The 12,946-nt window shown below is 40.8% G+C and overlaps 1 protein-coding gene across 1 annotated transcript; it reads left to right on the forward strand.

The window, feature by feature from the left end:
- The first annotated feature begins 5,100 nt into the window (after positions 1–5,100).
- LOC119739459 (adenine phosphoribosyltransferase-like) lies at positions 5,101–11,002 on the forward strand. Its single transcript, XM_038214422.1, has 5 exons — positions 5,101–5,271; positions 7,317–7,420; positions 8,446–8,579; positions 8,865–8,943; positions 10,670–11,002. Exons 1-5 carry the CDS (start codon positions 5,186–5,188, stop codon positions 10,804–10,806), a joined length of 540 nt encoding a protein of 179 aa, XP_038070350.1. The 5' UTR covers positions 5,101–5,185; the 3' UTR covers positions 10,807–11,002.
- Positions 11,003–12,946: the final 1,944 nt, after the last annotated feature.

Consider the following 12,946-nt stretch of genomic DNA (forward strand, 5'->3'; position numbering starts at 1 on the left):
CACATTACTCTTTGCACAAAATAACACTTAAATATTACTTTTTGTTAATAATATAGGAATGGAAAAAGTAGCAACGACGACTTTGCAGTTCTCGTCGAGGGCAGATCCAGAATACAATTTTTTGGGGTTGCAATTTTTTCTTGATCCACCCAAAAGTGGGTCCAAAAATTACGCGTGGGGTTCGGGGCCCGCTCAGATGCTCTGTGGCAATTTCTGACCACTTTGACCATTTTTTTTAAGGAAAAGATGGTAGGGTAAGCAGTGCCTGCCTTTATTGCGACGTCACTTTAAAAAAAAATGGGTTCGGTTTGGGTTTTTTGGGGGACCGGGGGGGGTGGCCATTGCCCCCGTTGGTCCCCCCCCCCCATCCGCCCTTGGGTCTCGTGCAATAAATAAATTGTCAATAATTTATGGACAATACCAAACGCGCACGATGTTGAAAAGAGGAGAAATTTCCAAAGATAATCGCAATTTGTCCCAAAGCTGTCAAATATCATTTTCAGGTCAATCTAAAGATAATCATGTGACAAATCACGTAATCCCCAATATTAATGTCAGCAAAAATTTTTTAAAAGGGAGTATACAGGGTGAGTAAAAAACATGAAACCAAAATATCGGGACTATTGTTTTAGCGAAGTTCTGCATGTAGCACTTTCAAAATCTAGGGTATAAAAGCCCAATTCATAAGCTTTCTTTTAGTACAAGATTCATTCGAATCACTTGAGTACTTTTCAAGTTATGGAATTTTAAACACAACCACCGTTTTAAAGTTCTGTCCACGGATCACACAAAAGGTGTGCGTTCTTTCAGCAAAACGACAACAATTCACACGTATCCCTATGTGATTTGTTTTCGTTTTGCTGAAAGAACACTTACCGTTTTGTAATCCGTGGACAGAACTTTAAAACGGTGGTTGTGTTGAAAACTCCATAACTTGATAAGTACATAAGTGATTTGAATGATTATTGTCCTAAAAGAAAGCTTATGAATTGAGCTTTTATATCCTAGATTTTGAAAGTGCTACATTTAGAACTTCACTTAAACAATGGTCCCGACATTTGGGTTTCGGTTTGTTTTTTTACTCACCCTGTATAGCTGTAGTATTTAAAATATCCTCGCGTGTATATATATCAGGAGTGTATGTTTTAAACATTGTGAAGTTTTAGCAAAAAAAATTGTGTCTTTAGTCACTGAACATTTTAGATACTTTGACTGATTGTTTAGTTAGTTAGTTATTCGGGTTTTTTTATAATAATTATTTTTTTTATTTAATGATTTCGATTATCATTGTTTTTTGCCGAGGACGCGCATTCAGGCGCGGTTCTAGAGCCTATATGTTAGGGGGGGGGGGGGAGGGGGCTAGCAGGGACGGATCCAGAATTTTTTGCAGGGAGGCGAACTGAAACGTTGCTAGGTTATTTTCTCCAAACGGCTTAGGCCTCCGAAAATCAATAGGGGGTGGGGGTACTTGTACCATATTTTCAATGGGGAGCGCTGATAAAATCTTACAATCATGCATTATAATAGTGTACAAATGCCCCTTCTCACGACTATTTTTTTTTAGGAGAGACAGATCGCATGTGACGTCACCTAAACATGTTGCTACTGCTATTTTTTTAATAGAATTTTTTTTTTGGGGGGGGGGGGGGGCTAGACCTAATTTTTTTTTTTGGGGGGGTGGGTTAAAGCCACCCTTGCGCCACCCTCCCCCCCCCCCCCCGTAGAACCGCGTCTGCGCGCATTAGATGATATCATGGGCGTCGCGAAGGGGGGACAAGGGGGGCGCTTGCCCCCCCCCCCCCCCCCCCCAGAAAGCAAAAAAAACAACAAACAAACAAAAGAGGCGCGAGGTCATAGTGGTGTAAATTTAATGAGTTGTGGGGGGGGGGCAAAATGTCCCTGCCCCCCTCTAATACTTATAAATCGAGAATTTGTTGAGAAACACAAGAATGTTTTGGGAAAAATATGTTTTGCCCCCCCCCCCCCCTCTAGAAAAAAATCCTGGCGACGCCCATGGATGATATGACGTCATCTCCGTCTTCTTCTAAATGATAGAGGAAAATTAAAAGCGTTGCACAAACATTTTTTTTTGTCGTAAATATTCGGACGTTCAAATAATTTTCATAACGTATGTGGCATCAGTTTGATTGGAAAATTTGGCCTCGAGGATAAAATATTCGTCTAGCACATTCTGAAGGAAAACTAATCATGAGAAAAGAAGTTAAACTGTACATTATAAAGTACATTGATGATGTCTTGATAGCATTTTATTTTAACTTGGGAATCATCAACACCCCCTTCTACCCCGCTGCCCCGCCCTTCTCCATTGACGTCATTATTAACAGATAGCTATATACTCGGCATCAATGGCCACCTCGCCCATTCTGATTGGTTGCTTGATTCTATTCATTCTGGTTCTTATATTAAAGCGAAACATCCTTGACTAATATTTCTAGCGCAGTTTCTTTTCTTACAGAGACAACAGGCTAGCCCTGTCAACAGTGACAATATAAGGACTCCATCATTTTTTCTCCACAAAATGAAATCAGCCATTCATTTTTTATTGTTAGTTGCACGCCCAGACCGCGCAGTTCTCTTACAGTGAAATTACTTTATCGATTATTATTTTATTTTAATTTGTTTTACAACCAACTCTACCTTTTGCAATTTTACGGCCATCGCGTCTCAAGATGTCTGCGTATGAAATTGAACGGGCAGGTATCGTGTCTGTTGGAGAAAATTGTGGCGATATCAGTCACATTGAAGGCGCACAATAACCTGAACGTCTTTGACGCGTTCTGATGAATTTCTCCATTTCAACTCGATCGTCATAGACGAAATTTTTCGTGTCTACTGTGACAGTCATTGTTCAAACGCAGCCGTGGCTCGAGAGGACATAAGACACAGTCTCGAACCGAGTATAGTTGATTATTGACGACGTTATTCTTGCAAAAGCTGAAAAATGGCGCCTTTGATGGCATTTGTGATCGTTCTCGCCTGTGTTGGAGCAGATGCATTCTGTCCTGACTGGGAGTGGTTTAGTGGTACGGGCTACTGTCTGACAAACGAACTGATGGAGTGGGCAGAAGCTAAACTTACCTGCACTGGCATAGGAGGCGGTTTGTGGGTCCCTGGTTCAGAGAGCGAGCAAGATTTCATCTATGACATGGTCAATGGAGAGGTTGGAGCCAATAACCATTTGTGGATCGACTGCTCCATGACACCATCGGGCGAGTGGGTTCATTCCGATGGTACTCCGTGTGAGAACACTAACTGGTGTTATGGTTGTCCAAGAGATTACACTGACCATTGCGCATGTTGGAAAATGTACGACCACATCTGGCTTGATTTCCCGTGTGCGCATATCTTTTACGCTATTTGTGAACTCGATACCCAATCTACTGTCAACCCAGTCGATACCAAATCTACTGTCGACCCAGTCGAGACCAAGTATACCGTCAACCTAGTAGATACCGAGTCTACTGTCAACCCAGTCGATACTGCGTCTACTGTCGACCCAGTCGATACCGAGTCTACCGTCAACTCAGTCGATACCGAAACTACTGTCAACCCAGTCGACACCGAGTCTACTGTCAATCCATTCGACACCGAGTATACTGTCGACCCAGTCGAGACCAAGTCTACTGTCAACCTAGTAGATACCGAGTCTACTGTCAACCCGGTTGATACCGAGTCTACTGTCAACCCAGTCGATACCGAGTCTACTGTCAACCCAGTCTATACCAAATCTACTGTCGACCCAGTCGATACCGAGTCTACTGTCGACCCAGTTGGTGTCAATAAGTTCGCTGCCCCGTCGACATTCTGCCTGAAGACCGACGCTGATGGCCGCCTCACATCCCAATGCCTGACCGGTCACGTCATCAAGGAGTTCTCCACCACCAAGGGTGTCATCGCGTGTGGTTCGGCGTGCCGGGATGAGCCTCGATGCCGCTCCTTCAATCTGCGACAGGTCAGCCGCGGAGAGAAGATCTGTCAACTGAATGACATCAGCATTGACGCCGGCCAAAATAACAAGATAATGGACCAGTCTTGCTATAATTTCGACATCTGACTGCCAAAACTCCTTATGAGAGACATTTGAGAGCATGGCTAGTCGATTTATTGATTGCCATCAGTATATCGATATAATATTGATTTTTGCCCTAAATTTAGCCTTAGTTTTACAGCTAGTAACTTGCACGTCTCCTTACGTCATAACTGAACGAGTATACAAAGGTTGTGGAGTTTGTACATCATCGTTTGCAAAACAAAACATATTCAAAACAAACTGAACCAAACCCAACCAATATTGGATATATTTCGATAGATTTTCCCTCTTAGAACGTTGTAACTTCAAACTTCCTATACGCTTGCTGTAGGCCTACCTGTCACAGCATTTATTAGGTTTCTCTTTTTTACCTATAAAATCATGCCGTAATTTTAACCTCTGCATCTGTATCGAACTGAAAAGAATGACCATACCCATATTTGGCACAGAAACAAAACCGAGACTAGTGCAAGGGAAGATTTGCTATTTACTTGTAGGCCTATGTGAACGAAAACGGTATTATTGTATACTTTCATTTCAGGACTTTTCCGGTCGTTTTCTTATTGTTATCTTAAGATGTATTTTGTTTTTCAACGTGAAGATGGTGATGTGATTGAATGGTTTTCATTGTAGCCACGGTGATTTTTTGGACGTGTAGATATTGATATAGAGTTTTCACCTTTTTTTTGTCAAAAGATAACACACAAAAAAAAAAAATCTAAAAATTAATGTGGCCTGACGTTGCGAACTTAGCAAATTCTTCTTCAGAGGCTAAAACAGAAATGACCCCAAAAAAATAAAAGGACTAATTTATTTAAAAAAAATAAAAGGACTGGTTTACACAAAAAAGAAGTGGTATTTTTCATACGAAATTCGATGAAATCAAATTCTCAATAATGTAATGAATGACCCAAAACTCATCAACCTAGCTTGGCAGATGCACAAGTATACTATTCAACCCAGTATACCGCCCTCTAGTGGCAAGTATGTTCCGCACGAGATAGGAACAGCTGATGTCGAGAAAAATTTCGAGCTAGCTAGCTAGCTGGGCTGCATCTGTGTGCCTGCAGTTAGTTAGGTAGTTATAGCGAAGTTGTCAAATTCTCCTGTACAAATTGGACCAGCTCTTTCGCCATGGGTGATGAAAATACGAGGATATCGCGCGTGAAGGGTGCCATCACTGCAATCCAAGATTTCCCCAAGCCGGGAGTTTTGTTCAGGTTTGCGAGATTATTTGTTTTTGAACAAAAAGTGGTACAAAAATGATAAAAATATAGCCCTGTGCTACTAGAATACAACTTACTAGGCCTATTTTCTACTGTAAGATAGTGGATATTTTGCCGGAGGTAATGACGGCAAACTAACGTTTACTAAAGGTTTGCCGGCGGCAATCCATATCAATCAACAGAGGGCGCTGTACTCTTTAAGATAGGACTGAATTATAAGATGTATTAAATTCCCACCAAAAGCTGTGTATGTAGCACGTTTGGTGTAGTGGTTAAGCAAAAGCTCTGGTGAGCGGGATGACTCGGGTTCGATCCCGATCTCCGCCACATTTTTAAGGTTTTTTTTCCCATCCCCAAATAAATAAGAATATTCTTTTTTTATTATTTTAACATGTCTCAAACATTTTATTGCAGAGTATTACATTTTCTTTTTCAGATTTGTGGCTCTGGAGGATTTTTTGTAAAAGGGAAATAAAGTCCGAAATTATAAAATGGTCTGAATCCCATCTTGTAAATACGAGGTTACAACGATAATATTGGCATGGAGCCAGACTAGAATTTGTCACCGGAAAATGTTTAAGTACAAAAAAACAGTAACTGCGCATGTTCAGTGCATATCCAGCAAACTAACGTTTACTGAAGGTTTGCCGTCTCCGGCAAAATATCCACTGCCTATTTAAAATGGTATTCTTAGTGACCTATTTCATTGTATTTGTCCCGACGCCAAATGTTTAGGTACTAGTAAGCCCCAAAACATAAAATGTCTTCGTTCTCATTATGGGAAGAGGGTCCTAAACTACACAATTCCCTAAAAAACAATCCTTGACTCTGAATGAGTCTGATTTGTCCAAAACTTAAGGGGACCGTTCAGTTCTACACAATCGCCAACATAGCCCACATGTGTGGCCTCCATATTGCTGCGCTGTACGTTAGGCCACACGTCCGGTTTCCCAATCTAGTTTAGTCTGACCCTGGCACATAAGGACTCCAGGAAAATGTCTAAATTTCTCGAAAAATTTGAAGAAAGATTACCTAATCTACCCGGAGGGCAAAAGATGAGACATCATAGAATACAACCGTATGCAGTGGTATGTAAAAAAAATAGGTGCGCCGGTTTTGGATTAAACTCCTCAGTAGATTGGAAAACCAGACGTGTGGCCGAACGTACAGCGCAGCAATACCGAGGCCACACAAGTGGGGCTTTCGCCAACAGAGCTGTGATATATCTGATTTCCATTGGATTTCCATGGGAATTGGAGTAGTTTTGTTTAGGCAGTGTATATTTTGCCGGAGACGGCAAACCTTTAGTAAACGTTAGTTTGCCGGATATGCACTGAACATGCGCAGTTACTGGTTTTTTGTACTTTTTGTAAATTTTAGTCTGGCTCCATGCCAAAATTATCGTTGTAACCTCGTATTCACAAGATGGGATTCAGACCATTTTATAATATCGGACTTTATTTCCCTTTTAAAAAAAATCCTCCAGCGCCACAAATCTGAAAAAGAAAATGTAATACTCTGCAAAAAAATGTTAAAATAATAAAAGAAGAATATTCTTATTTATTTGGGGATGAGAAAAAAAAATTAAAAATGTGCTGCGGTCGGAATCAAACCCGAGTCATCCCGCTTACTAGAGCCTTTGCTTAACCACTACACCAAACGTGCTACACAACTTTTGGTGGGAATTTAATACATCTTATAATTCAGCCCTATCTTAAAGAGTACAGCGCCCTCTGTTGATATGGATTGCCGTCAGCAAACCTTTAGTAAACGTTAGTTTGCCGTCATTACCTCCGGCAAAATATCCACTATCTTTTGTTTACAAGACTTTTAAAAATACTTTTAAAAATACAATGCTATCAAAATGGAATAGGGGCCTATATGAAATTCATCGTTTTAGAAAAAAATTGTGATTTCCTCCTACAAAATGTTATGTGGAGTTTGGGACACATAGTTTCATCTGAGCAACATCAGTATCTTGTCAATATCCGTTTTGCCTAAAACTGTTTAAGGCTTTTTTCCCCTATTTGGTTCCACAGGGACATCTTTCCATTGTTTAAGGATCCAGCGGTGCTTTCAGATGCTGTCTCCCTCATGGTTGAGCATATCAAGGATAAAATTGGCTCTGTCGATGTAATTGTAGGTGAGGATTTTTTTTATCAAATGTAGGCCTAATAAATGAGAATCCTTCTAGGGTAGAATATACAACTGAAATAGTTAAATCATCTTCATATTCAGAGCTTTAACGTTTGGATTCAATCTCAATTCTGCAAAATCCTCCAACTGCCTCCATTTAAAATTGCATACAGCCTCAATCCTCCAAAATCATCTGTTTTTTTCTTGAATGCGGTCCTTGGAGGGATGACCACTGCCTCAATCCTGCAAAATCCTCAAGGCAGAGCCAGTGACATTCTGGAGCAGTGCGGAGGATTTCAAGTATAATCTAGTCCTAACTTTATGCACAGCTTGAGCTTAAACAAAACAAGGTCCGACCCCAGACCTTGACACAGTGCATCCTCCAAAATCAGCTGCACAATTTTGCCATATAGGCCTCACTCCTCCAAATCCTCAATTTTGCACAGAGCATTTTGGAGGATTTAGGAAGGTTATGGTTAATATTTGTGAATAAATTTAACAAAATTGTAAAAACTATGGATCACGTAGAAGTGGCTTCAGCCTTTTCCATATATGCACGTGTAATTGACATATCCCCATTTGCGAGTTAGCCACGCCCCTTAGACAACCCTATGGAATTTTCGTACCCTAAGTTTTGTTTGTCTCGGAAAGATTTCCATATAAGAAGTTCACTAATTTTCCTCTGTATGGACTAACAAGCCCCCAGATAGCAATTTCATGTCATCAAAGTCAATTTGAGCAGTGAGAATATACAAGCATTTTCTTAGAAAACACTTAGAATTTTTCAGTCCAATCTCATAGGGTTTGTACACAGGGTGTTGAGTGAACTTCTTATATGGAAATCTTTCCTTTGTCTCAAATTTTGCGCGTTCCGCGTCCATTTGTATATCATGTAATTGGACAATATTTCACCAGCTGCACTGACGCGATTCTAGCGGGATTCTACCGCGATAGGTCAATTGTAAGCTGTAGTCAAGTAATTCGGACGCCGCCTGTAAGTCAAGTTTTGAATCATTATTTGTGTCCTTATAGGTCTGGAGGCCCGAGGCTTCCTGTTCGGACCCATGATGTCTGTCCAGCTAGGCTGCTCCTTTGTTCCAATCAGGAAAAAGGGCAAACTGCCTGGCAAGTGTGTACAGGCATCGTACCTCCTGGAATACGGCACGGTAGGCTGACTGTTCGTGTTGCTGTCATGAAAGGGTTTGGGGGAAGTCTTTAGTCCAAGACTTGATTTAGATTTTGTTTAGATAATTTCATAACTTACCAATGTGTTACGCACTGTGTTTATTCAAAATGTGTGAGCTGAGTAGTTGACATGTGCATAATTTTTGCAAGTATGGCTTGACAGCCAATCAGCAATCACCCTGACCAGCCGGGGGGTAAGTGTGAATGACACCGGCACATAGTTCCAGAGGAGAAGGATAACCTGAGCGTACCATTTTGTTTTGCAGGACATTATGGAGGCCCAGGCAGAGGCTATCAAACCAGGTCAGAAAGTGGTTATAGTCGACGACCTGATAGCCACGGGAGGTAGGCATTGTAGTTTTCATTTTTGGGGTCACCCCTTTAACCAGCTCACACTGGAGGCCGTGTATACACGCAAAGGTTTTGCGGTATTCAGAACGGATGACGGATAAACACGCAACGAGCGAGGCTGAAAATATCTGTCAGTGACCCGCTCTCAGCGAGTGGGTCCGGAAATATGAATGTCCTGCCCGAGGGTGATGGCTTCAACCCGCCTGGCTTGAGGTCGATTGAAAAGTAATCCCGCGCCTCGTTCCGTTCTTGTCAAAGTAATCCCAGCGTGAACTGGTTAATAAGTCCCAACCATGTTGTCAGTTTAACTGGATCCAAAGAGTCAGCCTATTGCCTGTCCTCTGCCTGACTGAGTCCCTGACCCACTGACTCCCCGACCGACCGACCGACTCCCCGATCGACTGACCGACTGACTGACTGTCTGACTGTGTCACTAAGTATAAGTAATGTCCTAAACCTAGTCAAGCGTTGGGAATTTGTAAGGAAAATCATGAACTGAGAAAAACTTGTTTAAAGAGGTGCGCATTTCAGTAAGATTAACCAAAAAGGATGTCAACAAGTTTTCATACGTTTAAGAGTTACACAAAATATTTCCCAAGTAAAATTCATGTCATGAACCCTTTAAAAGCCTATCCAGTGGCTTTTGACCATAGAGCTATATTAAATTACTAGAGCGCTAACTCCTCATTCTTGCGCGCGGAGATGCTTTGAAGCCGCTCTGGGCGCAGACATTTTGAATTTATGTGCGTGTTTGTAGAACACAGTCAAAATAGATGGATTGAATTTTAAAAGTGTACTCTAAATGCAAAGCGCAAGTAGAACATACGCAAACAACTTAAGCGCGTCATGACGGTTCAAAAAACGTCACGGCGAAAAGCATCTGCAGCGGAGGGACGCGCATACGTTGCGCTGTTTGCGTAGAGCAAACTGAAACGCTCATTTGCTGATCGTGCATTTCGGTTTTGGGCGTATCGGCTTCGATGATGCACGGGTATGGAATACAAACGCAGATATGCAAATAGCCGTACAAAAGCCGTACAAAATTACGAGTTTTCCATAGGTTTGTGCACAAGCATGGATGCGCCCATCAGGCATTACTTTGTACATCGAGTTAGCGCTCTAGTAATTTAATGTAGCTCTATGCTTTTGACCAATCAGAATAGTTATATCATCCAAGGACAGAACTCAGAAATGTTGAAGAAAACACTTTAAACCTTCAATAGAATTCTCTGGTCTGATCTAGTAAATAATAAACGGTTGTCTTTACCCTCCTACTTGTCACTGGTTAGGCCAAAAAAAAAAAGTCTCCGGTTTCTGGTATGCGCGCGTGTCGCCGTAGCCATGCGCGTCGGCAAAATGAAAAAAAAAAATTCAATGAAAGATGATGTCTCAAAACCGCCAAACTCACTGGTTTGACTGGAATCCTGCTGCTGCACAATTTTAACGTGTTTTTAGATGGGGTTTTGATCGAGAATAAGCTTTATGTGGCCTCTCTGGACTCCCATATATTTGCTCTAAGTTTAGTCGGGCACCATTTGCAGTCATCAGTCGACATTTGAAGCAAAAAAGTCGGGTAAAAAAAAAAGAAAAGCCGCATCGCCGCACCACTTTTTGGACAAGCTCCATACCAGAAACCGGAGACTTTTTTTTTGGCCTTACCCTCCTACATGTCACTGGTAAGTTTTAGTTTCTCAGCTTTTCCTATTATTTTTCTTTGCAGGCACCATGAGTGCGGCCGTGGAGCTTATCAGCAAAATGGAGGGCAGGGTGGTGGAATGTTTAGTCCTCATCGAGTTACTTGATCTGAAAGGCGTGGCCAAACTCAAACATCCATTCTTTAGCGTTTTGCAGTTCTAAATTGGAATCTTTTGTTTCAAAATGTATGATTTTCCTCTTCAGAAATACACTATGCATGTTTCTCTTTTTTTAATTCCTTTGGCATAAGCCAGAAAGAGGGATATGTGATAGTGTATTCCTTCTGTGTGTCTGTGTGTCGTTACGTGTGTCATTATGGGTAGGCATTACATTCACTGTGTGGACTTCCTAACAAAAGAGGTCCACATAAACCAGGTAGAGGTGACGTCGTTTCCCCATTTCTGGAAAACAGGTTTAGAGGCATTTTGGGGTTAGGTTTATCTGTGGCAGAATGAAGATCATAGAAAAAAAAATGGGTTGAAAGAGTTTTCACAGTTTGAGAAAAATGAGTTTTTTCACTGGTTTTTCTTAACTACACGGAAGCAATGAAATGTCCACACTTGGTATGTAACGTAAACATGTGTGTGTGTCAGTCCGTGTGTTACATTTTGATTAGGTTAACTGTTTAGTACTGTCATATGAAAAGTCAGACTTCAATCTCAACCAAACTTGGTGACAATAATCTTTGGGTAGGGGGACTTAAGATGACTTGAGACATTTGTGGTCAAAGGTCTTCTAGGGGTCAAATAAGGTCATTGGTTTTCTTGGGTAAGGTAAACTGAAAAGTGCCGTCATGAAAAGTCAGATTTCACTCTCAACCAATTTTGCTGACAATAATCTTTGGATAGGGGGATTTAAGATGACTGAAGACATTTCAGGTCAAATGTCATCTAGGGGTCAAATGAGGTCATTGTTGATGTTGGTTGACACTGAAAAGTGTGCATACTAACTTATATGTACTGTATCAATACTGTCAGCATACCAGGGGGATCGCGCAAGTTAACTTGCAGTATTTTTCTCTTTTATATTCCTAATAAGCCATTTGCGAGTTAAATTTGAATAAAATCTGGAACGCTGACTTAATCCAATGCTTTGCACATTTTAACTTTGCATTCTCCCGACTAAAGAGACTGTTACTACATCACGTGATTCGGGGCAAGCCTTATGCTAGCAACACCCAGCTCTGGCATGGTCTGGTGTCTTTGTGCCATTCTCACCCATTGTGAGCGATGTATTGATGCTGAGCGTCTCTTACGTAACTGCAAGAGCTTGCCCCGAATCATGTGATTAGCAACAGTGTCTTTGGTCTGGAGAATTCAAAGTTAAAATGTGCCAAGCATTCTGAGCAAGTCAGTGTACCAGATGTTATTGAAATGTAAATCCCAAAGGGTATAGGTTACTCGCAAATGGCTTATTCTACATTGTATATTCAGGTTGTATTCAAATACTAAAATAACTTGAAAATGTACATTCATTTGGATTTGTATGGTAAGCGTTAATGTATGGTAACCTTTAAGTAAATAAAAAGTTATTTCTTTCTTTTTGTTTTATGGTTTTTCAAACTTCAGCTTTCAAATGAACATCAGGTTAAAATGTCAGCATTCAAATTTGTAAAAATAAATTAAGAGTGAGAGTTGTATATTTTTTTCAATCTGCCTCTCAGGAATTTGAACGTTCCCTATTCCATAATACTACTAAGCGCACAACTTGGTTCTAAATATGGAGCCACTGTCGATCTACTTTACAGAACTGACTGTAGTAATTTATATTAATGAACACCCTATCCTTTGAGGAAAAAAAATCCCTTCAACCATTTTGGCCTCTATGCTTATTAGGGAATGTACATGATTGGCTTGTGCCATAATTTTCAGAAATGAACTATTTGAGGGAAAATGCTGGAAAAACCAAGAAAAACAAAAATGTTTAAGTAGTCTGGTTCCCTGACTCCACTAAAGATGAAATGGATCAATTTATAGATGCCAGAAAATTGTAAGGTAAGGGAACCAGTCTAGCTGGCCTGCACCCATTCATGAACATGTAACCAATAGCAAACACAATTTGGACTGGAAAAAAAAATGGTAAATTTGGAGCAGTAGTTGAAAAATAGTTAGGTTTTTCCAACGGTGGTCGGCCAACCACCGTTGGAAATTTATACAAAATACCACTTTTCTTGAAAATGACTTCACACCAGGTGCCATAATTTTACAGGATGCTTTAGACTGTCATTTACCAACATCCTAGTAAGGTATTTCGTAAAAATTTGTTGGTTTTGTTTTTCAATGTTTGCAAATGTTGTATATTC

The sequence above is a fragment of the Patiria miniata genome, unplaced genomic scaffold, assembly GCF_015706575.1.
Source record: "Patiria miniata isolate m_02_andy unplaced genomic scaffold, ASM1570657v1 HiC_scaffold_30, whole genome shotgun sequence".
In the NCBI taxonomy this organism is placed as follows: domain Eukaryota; kingdom Metazoa; phylum Echinodermata; class Asteroidea; order Valvatida; family Asterinidae; genus Patiria; species Patiria miniata.

Bases quoted from the DNA above. Each gene is read 5' to 3' on its own strand.
- LOC119739459 (XM_038214422.1), top strand. From the start codon at position 5,186: ATGGGTGATGAAAATACGAGGATATCGCGCGTGAAGGGTGCCATCACT. The intron at 5,272-7,316 runs GTTTGCGAGATT...TTGGTTCCACAG, and splicing joins AAGCCGGGAGTTTTGTTCAG to GGACATCTTTCCATTGTTTA. The intron at 7,421-8,445 runs GTGAGGATTTTT...GTGTCCTTATAG, and splicing joins CTCTGTCGATGTAATTGTAG to GTCTGGAGGCCCGAGGCTTC.